At 41.5% G+C, this 14,290-nt stretch overlaps 1 protein-coding gene across 4 annotated transcripts in view; it reads left to right on the forward strand.

Annotated features, from left to right (window-relative positions):
• The first annotated feature begins 2,184 nt into the window (after window positions 1-2,184).
• Window positions 2,185-14,290, forward strand: part of STK32A (serine/threonine kinase 32A) — a 114,341-nt gene continuing 102,235 nt past the window's right edge. For 2 of the 4 annotated variants that reach the window (XM_058543429.1, XM_058543447.1), the window contains exons 1-2: window positions 2,248-2,360; window positions 7,189-7,336. In XM_058543429.1, coding sequence (XP_058399412.1) covers window positions 7,285-7,336 — 52 coding nt within the window. In that variant the 5' untranslated portion in view covers window positions 2,248-2,360; window positions 7,189-7,284. The other 2 variants (XM_058543438.1, XM_058543457.1) reach the window with 2 other exon arrangements.

Below are 14,290 nucleotides of genomic sequence, written 5' to 3' on the forward strand. Positions count from 1 at the left end.
ATTATATACATTATCCCATTTAATCCTCCATCAATCATAGGAATGACCATCATCCCCCTTACTAAAACAGAAAAACTGAGGCTCAGGGCCTTTACATGACTTGGCTAACATCTCAGAGCTATGAAGTTGTGGAGCTGGCATTTGGCTTCCTGACTCCAAAGCCCTTTGTGCTAACCAGGACAGTAAAATGAAGAGGCTTCCAGAGACTGCTGTTCTAGTCTCAGCCCACTTTCCTGCAATTTCAGTTTCCTCAGTGATAAAATGGATTTCATTATCTCCCAGTGGAAGTGGGTAGACATAATACAGCTCCAACAAATTTGTAGTGCACCTCCAATGCCACGAAAATAATCAGGTGAACTACCAGATGTTACAAAAACAATGTATTTTTAGCCAGGTGCCTGATTTTTGCCTTAGAAATAACACCCTCTCCCAAAAACTGAATTCCTTAAAAATTCTATTATTTTTCTGAACTTGGGTGCCCTCTTTTGGAACTTGACCCCAACTCCATGCTAAATGTTTGTTTACAGCATCTGATCCTCAGACAGGTTCTTCATATGGAGTCGGCAACATAAGTAAGCTTCTACTGAGTTCTGACACTAACTCTTTATGTGGCTTTGGGCAAATCCTTTCCACAGGACCCCAAATGCAAAAGACGAGAGTGGGTTAGTTGAAGTTCAAGGTTATTCCAAGTTTTAAATTCCTAGAGTAGAATGTAATCCCATGGCTGGGATAAGAGAAAGAAGAGGAAAGGAGCTGGATCATAATATGACCAAAGAGTTACTCTGAAATATTTGTTTAATGAGTAAATTATGGGACTCTTGACCATGAGGTGTCCACTCACGTCTTCAACAATTTCAGCAGACATTTAAGACACATGAGACACCATTCTAGGAGCTGGTTCTACAAAGGGCGAACAGAGCCGATACGGCTCCTGCAGTCTGTGGAACTTTACATCTAGATAGATCAAAAAGCGGGAGTGTGAAAAAGACATTTCAGCCACAGGCACATTGTGTTCGACCAACATAATTTTTAACATTTTTTAAACTTGCCAATGTTTAACAATAATGGGAAATTTCACACGGAAGTTCTCGTTTCTAGCTTCTCTTTTAAAATCTAAATATTTGGAAACGCTGAGCTGGCATTTCCACGTGCAAGGAAACTTTGGAGCTGAATAGAAGCTGTCCCCACCCCACCCCCAGAGTAGACCTACACCCTCCAGTTCTGCCCTGCCCCCCAGCTGCCCAGGATCACACACACTCGCCATTTCAGTCAGCAAACTAGCGCCAATTCTCCCGTGGCTTAAGTGTGTGTGACACTTGGGTGAGTGAGAAAAGAGTGGGAAAAGAGTAAGAAGTTATTTCCATCGTATTGATTATTACAAAGGGGAAGGACAGAGAGCTGCCGCCATGGGAGAGAACATAGAAACTTCCAGTGGGATTGTCTTCATCTCTGTGCCCCCGTCCCCTGCCCCAGCTCCACACGCAGAGGTTGAGAGTGACAAAAATACGTGGAAAAAATGGGGTCTGGGGCCAGGAGACCTGGGTCTAGAAAAGGTTCTCTCTATTAATTGTTGTTACACTGGACAAGTATTTTTCTTCTCTGTGCCTCAATTTCCTCACCAGTAAAAAGAGGAAATCTGCTAGACCATAAGATCCGCCGAAAGATCCTTCTTGTCGGGACCTGTACAATTCTCAGCCCTCTCTTGGATCTCTCCCAATACCCAGAGAAAAGTCTTAAAGGAAATCTTGCTGCCTTTCCCGTCTCAGATCTGCAGCTCGTCCCCGCCACCCCCATATCCACCATCCTCGGCGGCGCTGCCCGAGTATCTTGGCGGGGAGGAGGGTTCACTTCAGGGGAACCGGGCCTCGGTCCGGGAAGTTGGGGCGCGCTCTGCGTCCCGGCGCCTTCGGATCGAGCCAAGGCGCCGCGGGATCCCCACCGCCGGCTCGCAGCCGCGCCCGCAGCGCCGCGCTCTCGCCTCGCCCTCCCCGGGCGACGCACGGACCCCAGGCGACGGCCCCTCACCCAGGCGACTGCCCGGCCGTTTCTGGGGAGGGCGCCGACCGCGGAAGCCCGCCGGCTGGCTGCTCCCCGCCCCCGCCCCCGCCCCGGCAGGGAGCCGCCCCTCCCGGGAGGAGCTGCGCGCTGGGGCGGCGCTCGGACCCCTCGGCAGCCGCAGGTGCCCGCCAAGCCCAGCCCAGCCCAGCCCCTCGCTCGCAGAATCCCGGTGCGCCCGGGCAGGTAGGTGCTTTTCCTTGCTTGCTTCTTATTTCTCGGAGTTCCCGTGTTAGCCCCTGCTCCCCGCGTGGAAGCACCAGTCTGAGCTTCTTGCAAGGCGTGAAGGGAGAACCAAGATCCAGGTGAGTGGTGGTGTAAATGTTTTCTTTTAAATAAACCTGCATACTAAGGGCACTCTTGGGAAGCTAGGAAGTTAAACGGGAAGAGAAATAAGACCAAGGCAGGTGGTCAAGATAACCCACCACAACCAGAGAGAGCTGGGACCAATCCTCGCTTCCCGGCTGTTTGGTACCCCACCTCGTCCCCCAGCCTCTCATTGACTCAGGTCCAGAAACGGACGGACTTCAATACATATTTGCGGAGTGGAGATACGTGTGGGAGGTTTTCTTCTTGTTTCTCTTATCCAGCTTCTGAACAAGCAAAACCTGCTTTTGATGGTTGGCTTCAACGCCACAAGGATTTTCCCCCCGAAGCTGAAAGATTGGAACATTTTTACACAGATAAATAAAATGTAGTGCATTCACACCATGGACTGCTATGCAGCATGTAAAAAGCAGAAATCTGAGCTGTAGAGATCAGCATGCCTAGATCGCAGAAGTATAATGGTAAATGATCCCAGTAAGATGCAAAATATACCTACTCTATGACGCCGTTTAGGCGACTTATTTTAAAACACACATCTTGTTGTCAAATCGTAGAAAGTAGACTGTAAAATATATACCAGATTCATGATTGTGGCTGTCTTTGAGAAGTATAAAAGGGGAATTAATTTGGCATGAGGGTTAAGGTGGAAATAACGTTTACCTATAATTTTTAATATAAAAAATGATGAAGCAAAGTTGCCGAAATATAAACAGTATAACTGAGAGTGGTGTTAACTTGGGTGTTTTTCATGTTTTCTTTCCCATGTTTCTAGATATTTCTCACTTTAAGAAGTTCTGTTTTTCAAATGCAAACAAAAGTTATGTCTCTAGAGAAAACTGTATTGTGGTTACCAGGGGCAATGGGGGTAGGGGGTGGGCACAAGGGGTGAAGGGAGACATATATATGGTGATGGACAAACAAAAATGTACAACCCAAAATTTCACAATGTTATAAACTATTAAAACATCAATAAAAAAACAATAGAACACACACACACACAAAAGTGCCGACATTTAATACCAAAAAAAAAAAATCTTGAACCTGGAATTACTATAGACCTAGAGAGGCCCATGGTAGATATGTCCAAAAGAGGAAACTCGCCCATGGACATTCAAAGCAACATTGTTCACAATGGTCCAAAAGTGGAACAAACCCAAAGTTATATCCAGTTATGACTGCATAAACCTAATGTGGCCTATTCATAATATAGGATATTATAGAGCCATAAAAAGGAATAAGGTACTGCCACATGCTAGGCCATGGGTGAACCTTGAAACATGTGTGCTCACTGAAGCCATCCACAAAGGCTACAGATAGCATGATGCCATTTGACTGAACTGTCCAGAATAGGCAAATCCATAGGGGGAGAAAACAGATGAGTTGTTTCCATGGGCTTGGGTTAGGAGAAAATAGAGTGTGAATGAGTATGGGTTTGTTTGGGGGTGTGGAAAATGTTCTGGAATTAGATAGTGGTGATAGCCACTTGACTAAATCATTGTACTAAAAGCCACTGAACTGTATACTTTAAAATGCAACAGTGTATTCTATGTTAAGCAGATTTTCCCCCATAAAAATTTTGAAATTTAAAAAAAACAAAAACAAAAACAAAAGTTATGTCTCTGCATATGCTGTGGCATGAAACTGAAACAGGTCTATCAGAAGTTGAAACTTTCTTGCATTACAACATAGGTTCTTCAATTCCTCAAGATGATGCCTTTTTACCTAGGGAGCCTTAGCTGCTTAGAAAAGCTCCCCTGTTGACAGTCCCCAAAAGTATAGGCCAAAGGTCAAATGTTGGTATTGGAGAACGAGTCTGCAGTTAATAATCTGGTATTGGCTAGGTCAAGGTAGAATCTGAAAATTCCCTGTGTTCCTGTAAGACACACTGCTCTTTCTCTTGTATTTTCTGTTTAGGATGTTCATTTCCATGGGTGGTAACTATCCTCTTGATGTCTCAAGATGATGCTTATGTAACACTGCAGACTTAGTACCAGGAGGTCAGGAAGGGTGTGGGGTTTGGTAGAAGAGAGCCCTATAGCTCTTCTGAGCCCTATTCAGCAGAATGGAGAACACGTGTCTACATTTTCCTGCCAGAAAAAGTTCGATTTCTTTCTGGATATAAGGGAAAGTTATCAAATCTGGTTATCCACATGGGGAGAAAAAGAGAAAGACACTTCTAGACTGGATTGGGTGATAGGTGCAATGGAGATGCCACCACCCAATTTTCCAGTCCACCTGCCCCTCCTCCAAACATACACAACAGTGGTTCCCTGTTTACGTATTTTCTTCCCACTAAAAATCACTGGATCTTTGGTGAACAAAATTGTTTACCCATCAGAATGGAACTCTGAAATGTAGCAAATTGTCATAACAGTCCTGTCTCTTTCTCTTTCTGCTTTGACAACTTGCAAGGTCAATGCTTGGTACATTTTATGTTGCAGGAAGACGGGCTACTTGAGAAAAGTCTGAGATGTGAAGAAAAATATAAGATGGACAGGATTGGGGTGTGGTGTGAAAACTATGTGTACCGAGGTTTTATGCACAAAATAAAAGAGAAGGTAGCCCCAGTCTGCAGTGTTAACAATTGCAATTCCTTAAAATCAATATTCTGTTTAGGACCAGTCCTCTGTAATGTCATCTGTGGTTCAGCCCTTACACTATTCTTCACTTATTCTGGACTCTAAATGGAGTAATAAAACACACAGTGCTCCCCATTTGCTTCTCCGTAGCCTACAGTGAGACACTGGGGCATCCCACTTGCTTTTTCTCATCCCCTTTTCCGCTGGAATTAAAAGCCCTTTGTGTTTTTAGCCTGGAGATACAGTTGAGTGCTTTGTATGTTCCTGATCTCAATAATCCCCCTGAGCTTCCTCCAGCCACCTGTTACCACCTGCCCCCTCCCCAGCCCTCTCATACCATCTAATTGGTTGCTTCCTAATTGCTGACTCTTTCTTTGCTCTCCATTTAATGATTCTTTTTGAAGTCCATAAGGCACTTTGCCAGCAGTTGGCTTTTAGTATGAAAAGTAGCATTTCCTTAACGAGTCTGCCTTCCAAATGAAGTCTTTACTTACATTTTCCTAATGAGAAAATGAGCTTTTCTTCTAGACTTAAGGCTTAGGGGCTTCTCGAGTTCATTTTCAATAACTCATTCTCAGACCAGGTTCGCTTGAAACACTTTCTTCAATTCTGCCTCTAATCTGTATTTCCTTCATGTATAAAAAGTCCAAGAGGAAATCAATCAACAGGTGTCAAGTTAAAAAAATAGCACACGATAAAAACATACTGCTCCTATTAAAATAGCAGTAGCTAACATTTATTCTTTTTTTTTTTAAAGATTTTATTTATTTATTTTCCCCCCAAAGCCCCAGTAGATAGTTGTATGTCGTAGCTGCACATCCTTCTAGTTGCTGTATGTGGGACGCGGCCTCAGCATAGCCGGAGAAGCAGTGTGTCGACGGCACCGGCGCTGGGGATCTGAACCCGGGCCGCTAGCAGCGGAGTGCGAGCGCTTAACCACTAAGCCACGGGGCCGGCCCGCTAACATTTATTCTTTGCAAATTATGTGCCAGGCATTGTGCTAGTTGCCTTACATACATTGTCTCATTAACTATATCGCATGAGCCATATTTGTCCCATGCGTGAAATTTGCTCAGGCCATAGAGCTAAAATGAATTTTTAAATATTGTTTTGTATAAAATCTGGATCTTTACCCTTTTTTTTGGTAGATCTGAAGATCTGGCCCCTGGGCCCATGTTTCTACCCGGCAACAATCTTTTAGATCTGAGAGCAATGACATCTTTTAGATGGATCCTGGATTTTCCAGGTCACCAATGTCCCCACCAGGCACTACTGTCTTCCACCTGGTCCAGTTCACTAATTTGCATTTCTGCCTGGCTCTGGTAGGCATCTAAGCTTATGATTCCTGAGGAAGGCCCTGTTGTTTCTCCCATTTTAGAGATGAGAGGTTAAATAACTGGCCCAAAGCTATTATCAGTGTCAGTTTTAGAAAGAGACTTTTGGATGCTGCCTTTCCTTACCAATTTCAGGGAAAGTAAAATTCTTTACAATTATGTTTAAAATAAACAAAGTCATAAATGTACATTTTTTAGAGCTTTTTAGCTCTCACATACATCATTTAATTTGAGCTTCAGAGTGACCGACAATCATTGAGCACTTACGCTGTGAAATTACTTTACATATTGTCTCATTAAGTTTAATTTATTAAATTACATTTAATTTGCCTTTGAGGTAAGGACCATTATCATCTTCAAGTTCAGAGAAAGAAAAAAAGAAACATGTTTAGTGAAATTCAGCAACTTGCTAGTGTGGTAAAGCCCAGACTCAGACCTTGTTCCTTTTACATTGTAGAACCTTCCAGGGTAGGAGGAACGAGAGAGGGGATATATTTTTAGGACTGAAAAAAATTAAAGTTGTTGATTGCACATCAAAAAAAATGTTTAAAATTAACATATTTTCTCAAAAATATGGAGAGTCACAGTAAAATAGTATTTTTTTTATAGCTGTTAAATAAAGGATTGCTGACCTTGTTTTAAACTCGTCTTCATACTTAGAAAACTATTTTGCTTTCCTCCTCCTTTGTAAGTCCAGGTCCGCTGTTGAAGAGGCCATGTAGTGGGTTCTCTCAGATGCTTGATGGTGTCTGTTATTTCTGAAATTATCATTTTCAAGCACAAAAAATTCCCCTGCTGTGATACAGATCAGGTTACTAGTTCAGCCAGAGTCTGTCCTCAGGGCACCTGGAGTACACCGTGTTGAAAGGATACCATTTGCTTTCCCCTCCTAGGCATCTAGCTAAGGCTTCTGGACTTCCTTTGAATGAAGATGAGTGTTTCTGCCAGGATAATGTAACTGGAGGATCCAGGTCTGAGCAGACTCGACCATGGGAGCCAACACGTCAAGCAAACCACCAGTGTTTGATGAAAATGAGGATGGTAAGAAATGTGTGATAGTTGAGTATAAAATACTATAGAATTTTGCAGAATTCAAATATAAGCTCCGAGTTTCATAAGTGAATTTCAATGCAAGGCCTTTAAAAAAACATATATAGATCTACAAGGGTAAACCCAAGGACGTTGTGTGCTAATAGCTGGATTTTACCTACTACTTTCCATGGGACCTTGGGAAGCTTTCTTAGTCACCACTGTACCAATGCCCTTTGTCCAAACATACACAATAAGACCTTGAAATTAAATGATTTGTTTGTTCTTTGTGCAGTTCCCTTGACAGTTGAAGTTACCCCTACTGCTAGTTGTTATAGAAAATTTCTTACATTATCAAATTGCATGTGAATGATAATAAATACTCATAGAATTGTGGAGTGGAGTCATGCAAGTGGGTGTTGTCTGAGTTTCCATCAGCCATCCTCAGGGTCTTAGACAAATTCCACAATGCTAAGTCATAGGAAAAAGAGTCAGTTTTATTGGAGAAAAGGGAAACTTTCAAGGCCAGGCTCAGCAAGAAAAGAAAGTGCGTGGGTCCTCCTGATTCTTCCATCATCCCACAATGAGCCATACCAGAACCAGCCATGGGCCTCCATGTCACTCTTCCTTCCTGTAGTGCAAGTGTGAGCAGCCTTGGCAGTATATTCAGTGTGGCAGCTGTTTATAGGTTGTCTGGGAAAAAGGAGGCCCTGAGTCCCAGCTAGTAAGTTGTCCAGGCCTCCCTGAGGGAGCCCCCAGAGTCATTTCCAGAGAATTCTGCTAATTGGACCATAAAGGAAAAGAATGAAGAACTGAAATTGAGGAGGTCAGAGCACCAGTCCTACTACCAGCTACCTGTGAGGTTTGAGAAGTTTATTTACTCTATCTTCAAATTCCTCATCAATAAAGTGAGGGGATAGGATTAACTTGAAGGTCTTTCTCAACTCAAAAAGTTTGTCATTTGACACCCTAAAGCCACTTTGCAAAAATTATGAAGCAGCATCTAAATCATCAAAGAAAGTTGATTGTGTTAGAATGTAAGTTTGATTGCTGAGACAGAAACTACAAATCACGGTAGCTTAATCAAGATGGACAGGTTTTTCTTTCTCGTGTAACAGTCTAGGCATAAGTAACCTAGGCGATGTGTGCTCCAAAGGGTCAGGGACTCTGGTTCCAACAGGCTCGCTTCTTTACTTCTCTTCCCATCCCTGGGGTGTTACTCTCACCCTCGTACCTCGTACCTCGGAGTGGCTCACCACCACTGCCAAATCCCAGCCAGGGGGAGGAGGAAGAGTAGGGAAGGCTGTGCCTACTCCTTTAAGCATCTGATCTGGCTGTTGCTTGTCACTTTCATTCACCCGCACATACCTAGTTACAAGGGAGACTGCGAAATTTAATTAGTTTTTTATCTTGTGTGGCCATGAACCTTCTAACAATAAGGAGTTCTGTTTTGTTACAAAAAAACGGGTAGAATTAGCTGTTTGCCATGGTTGCGGGAACAACTAGAAGCCTGCTATCTTAGTTTTTGTGTCTTTAGATGGATCCTTAAACACAAAATATCTGACTGATCAGGGTGCCTTGTTCCCAGCTATTCACTATCAATTTAGAGGCACATCATTACTACCTATACAAAAATTGCATAGGAACCCTGAAATTATATAGTTAGAAAACGGTCTTAAGAAAACTTTTTTTCCTCTCTTGTTTCTGTTGCCTTGCTTTGCTTCATCAAGTAGTAAAGGCAAGAATCTAGAGACCAGTGATGTTACTTGATTTTTCCATCTCTAAAATGGGAGGACAAGTAGGCTTGGATTTCACTTGTTTGGTTCACTGTGCTCCTTATGGATTCAGAGCTAATATTATGCATGAGGCTGGTCCTCAGAGAACAGAGTAGGAAAGAGAGCCCAGCTTCATGCTTGTAACTTGCTAGGATATGTGTCATTTTAAGGTATTAGGATAGCATTATAATACGAAAATACAGAAATGTCTAAATCTTCCTTAATTCAACCAGCCTTTCATCTCATGTGGTGCCCAAGAAATCTACAAACCCAAGTGATTGTGGCAAATGGAATATAAGGTACCACTTTTTAAGTACTATACCTTTAAGAGAATCTGGAAAAACTAGGTTGGGGTAGAGTTAGGCTTAAGGAGCAAGCAGGTCTTTCTTAACACCCTGTAGATGACCACCTTTTTGTTGTCCAGCCCCCCAGCCCAATGACATGAGTCTACTGCAGTGCCCATAAAGAGAAGATCTGAGCATAGCAGTTTGTCTGTGCTTCCCAGGGGGCAAGGCTCTGAGTCCGTCCACACACACAACTGCAAGGCAGAAGTAGAAGGGCAAATCCGCCTACTCTGAGCCTGTCACACTGCTAGACATGAGGAATAGAGTAGGAAACAAGATGGCCCTTGCCCTGCCCTTGGACCCCATGTTCCAATAGTGGAAGGCAAACAATAAACAAACAAATACACAAACCAGATAACTTCAGATAGTGTTCAAGTGCACCAAGGAAATGACCATGTGTGGTCTCATGGAGAGTGACAAGGTGATGGCAGAGACCATGTTAGATAGGGTGTGGTCAGGCTTGGCCTTTCTCAGGTGACATTTGAGCTGAAGCCTGAAAGATGAGAAGCCACTCATGCAATGACATGAGAAAAATAGTTCAAGCAGAGGAAAAAGCAAGTCCAAAGTCCGAATAATGACAAAATTGAGAATGAATAGTTGTTTATATCATAACGTTCTGATGAGTATGAGTTTGTATTTTATTAAAAGGGACTATATTTAATTGCCATATTAACTTGTTTATTGACAAGACTATTGAGTTTTTGGAAGGAAAAGTATGCCATTCTGGGGAATTTCCTTTTGTTTTATATAAGTTAATACTGTGAAGTTGATTTGGCTCCTTTCATAGCTCTGGATTGAGCATGAGGTAAAATTTGAATTGATTGCTGTGAAGCTTCTGACCAAGAGAAACAACCAGAACAAAAAAGCACTGACTAATCAAAGAATATGAATGCCTGTATCATTTTTGATCTCCTTAGTTTTGTATAAATAATCAAACCGAGCTAGAATCTAGGGCACTTAAATGAGCCAATTTAATTATTTTAAAAACATTGCTGAAAATCATTCCAATATGTGATAAAAAGTGTCTAATATTTCCTTCAAAGTGTTTACTATTCTCAATATATGCATTTGGGAAGTAAATTTGAACCAATTTTCCCAAGTAATATTTCAAGATTTTTTTTCTCATGGAAAAATGTTTTGGTTCGCTTTGAAGATGATAAAGATAAAATATTATTGACTGTCCCTTAAGATAAGCTATTCCTGCTAGAATTCATCCTGACACTGTATTTCATGTTGTTCCTTCTGGTATCTGATCTTGAAAGAATCATTCTATTAGTTACTTATGTTGATTTTTAGTGAAAACAAGGTATAAGATTTACAGTGCTGTCGAACACAGTAAGATTTGCTCATTTAATTACTAAGTCATCTTTTACAAAATAGATTGCAAATTCTACCATTGTTTTGTTTTGTGGTTTTAGCTTTTACATTTTAGTGGAAACCAAATCCTAATTGCTTTTTTATTAATTACAAAATTAATTAATGTGGTAAAATACATATAAGAAAATATACCATTTTAACCATTTTTAAGTGTATAGTTCAGTGGCATTAAGTACATTCATTTTGGGGCAACTATCACCACCATCCATCTCCAGAACTTTTTCGTCTTCCCAAACTGAAACTGTATTTAATAACAATTTCGCTGGGGCCGGCCCGGTGGTGCAAGCGGTTAAGTGTGCGTGCTCCGCTGCGGCAGCTTGAGGTGCACTGGTTCGGATCCTGGGTGTGCAACTACACACCGCTTGTCAAGCCATGCTGTGGCAGCGGCCCATATAGAGTGGAGGCAGATGGGCATACATGTTAACTCAGGGCTGATAATCCTCACCAAAAAAAAAAAAAATAGAGGAGGATTGGCATCCGATGTTAGCTCAGGGCTGATCTTCCTCACACACACACAAAAAATAACACCTTCCTGTTCCCTCCTCACCCTTGCCCCTGGCAACCACCGTTCTACTTTACATCTCAATGGAATTGATTATTCTAGGTACCTTATGTAAGTAAAATGATGTAATATTTGCCCTTTTGTGTCTGGCTTATTTCACTTAGCATAATGTTTTCAAAGTTTATCCATATTGTAGCATGTATCAGATTTCCATTCCTTTTTAAGGCTGAATAACATTCCACCCTATGTATATACCACCTTTTGTTTCTTCTTTCATCTATCCATGGACGTTTGGTTGTTTCTACCTTTTGATTATTGTGAATAATGTTGCTATGAACATGGGCGTACAAATATCTGTTTCAGTCTCTGTTGTCAGTTCTTTTAGGTATATACTTAGAAGTGGAATTGCTGGATCATATGGTAATTATTGTTTAATTTTTTGAGAAACCACCACAGTGTCTTCCACCTAATTATGATTTGTGTTTTAGTAATGGGAGACCACCTAGCATATGTATTGGAAAGACATACACAGGTTCAAATCTCAGCTGTGCCACAGACCAGCAATCTGTATGTTTCTGTGAGAAAAATCAAAGGGTACATGGCCTGATCAACCATCATCAAACATTACAGTCAATTTGACTAAATTATAAAGTGTTCTAAACGGACTTGAAACACCGTGAAAAAAGTCCGCAAATCTAAGTAATTACTAGTAAATTCTCTTGGGGAAAAAAACTTCTGTTATGCAAGTCATTAAACCTCTGTAAGCCTCGGTTTTCCATGTGTAAAATGCAATAATTGGGCATACTTCATTGGGTCATTGTGAGGATTAAATAAAATAATACAAGTAAAACACTTAGCAAGGTGTCTCACATAAAGTAACCACCCAATTAATGCTAGTTGTAGTATTATTTACTAGCATCTGAGTCTCTTAGCTACTCTTTGAACTTCTTCAACCTCTGAAAGAAACAAAATTAATGAAATGCAACCCTGTAGATGCCATAGTCAATATGACCTAGTCACAATCCCATCAATGGAATTGGATTGGCAGAATGGCAGATTTTATGGATTCTGTGGAAACCTATATAAAAATCCTCTAAAAAGAGGGCAAGTTATTGACTGGAAAAAAACACAATCTCATCTGCTTTTTCTTTTATTCCCCCTGGTGTGACTATATTTTCATTTAAGGCAAAATCAAGAACTCATTGGGCTGGGCCGGCCCCGTGGCTTAGTGGTTAAGTGCTCGTGCTCCACTACTGGCCGCCCAGGTTCGGATCCCTGGCGTGCACCGATGCACCGCTTCTCCGGCCATGCTGAGGCCGCGTCCCACATACAGCAACTAGAAGGCTGTGCAACTATGACATACAACTATCTACTGGGGCTTTGGGGTGTGGGGGAAGGAGGAGGATTGGCAATAGATGTTAGCTCAGAGCCAGTCTTCCTCAGCAAAAAGAGGAGGATTAGCATGGATGTTAGCTCAGGGCTGATCTTCCTTGCAAAAAAAAAGAAAGAAAAAGAATTCATTGGGCTGAAAATCAATAAACTTTACTTTTTCTGATTTAAGCCCAATGCTGACTATTTAGGTAATCCCATTTGATCAACAGACACAGTGACAATTGCTCCCCATCCCCAACTACCATATGAATACTGTGAGAAATAATGATACAGAAAGACATCTTAAGTTTTCTAAAAGAAATGAATAGGAATGCAAGTGATACTTGTTTTTGAGGTTTATAACTCTTATTCTTTAAGTCAGCCTTATTTCCTCTATCTGAATGCAGATGTTTTGTTTTATCTGAGGTTTTTTTTTGGCTTGTTTTACTAAAAAATCAACATTTTAGAAGTCCAGTAATTGAGGTTTTCAAGCAAATTTAGAAAAAGAAATTCTTTAACAACAGGAGAAAGTAGACTTGTTTATAATTCAGATAGGCAACAAAGGAGGGGCTTGCAATCATTATAAGTAGTATGTTTGCACAGGTGATAAAGTCGGTTTAGTTAAACTAAGAGACAACTTTCTTCTGGTGTATTGTAGGTAAGAAAAGTTGGCCTTAGGTTAAAAAGCTGCTAGGGGGCCGGCCCCGTGGCTTAGCGTTAAGTACATGTGCTCCGCTGCTGGCGGCCCGGGTTCGGATCCCGGGCGCGCACCGACGCACCGCTTCTCCAGCCATGCTGAGGCGGTGTCCCACAAACAGCAACTAGAAGGATGTGCAGCTGTGACATACAACTATCTGCTGGGGCTTTGGGGGGGGGGGAATAAATAAATAAAATCTTAAAAAAAAAAACAAAAGCTGCTAGAAAGACTTCGTCAATGAGCGGAGTTTGCAGAGAGAGCTCAATTATTGCATTATTCTTGGGACTTGCTGAAAACTCAGTGTTCTACTTTCATTTGGCAACATCCATCTCCTAGGATATGTGACTGTTTCCAGTTTTCCTCCATCTTCTTTGGTGACAGAGGCAATGTGTCCTTCAAAATGTTGGGCCAAAAAAATTGGCCACGTATTTGCAATCCAAAAGAAATGGAAGGTTACTGAATTGATTCCAGCAATGAAGGACTTTGAGACTCTCCTTCGCTATTTTAATGTCTATGCGTTGCATATTTGTACCCAGTTGGGTAGCTAAATGAATTTCAGGCTTTACCCTCTCAAACTAGAGTAACGTTGTCTTAGATTATTTACTATTTTGCATTAAAATGATTGGGAAAGTAAAAGGAAAAATTCTCTAGCAAGAGTTGGCTTCTTAAAAAATTGTCGTCTTGGACAGTCTAACATTTAGTAAAGGCATTTGTCATAAATAACCTCAGATCCAACAGTTTATAGCAACACACACTTTTAACTTGTGAGGATTTTATTTCCCCCATCCCAAGGGATTGGAAGAGTCAGAGAGAAACAAAGCAGACAGCCAAGAAAACAGACCTCAGAGACAAGCTAGTGCCTCCATTGTACATGTTCCCTGAGGAGTGAGTTATGAATAC

The sequence above is a fragment of the Diceros bicornis genome, chromosome 1 (assembly GCF_020826845.1).
Source record: "Diceros bicornis minor isolate mBicDic1 chromosome 1, mDicBic1.mat.cur, whole genome shotgun sequence".
NCBI lineage: Eukaryota > Metazoa > Chordata > Mammalia > Perissodactyla > Rhinocerotidae > Diceros > Diceros bicornis.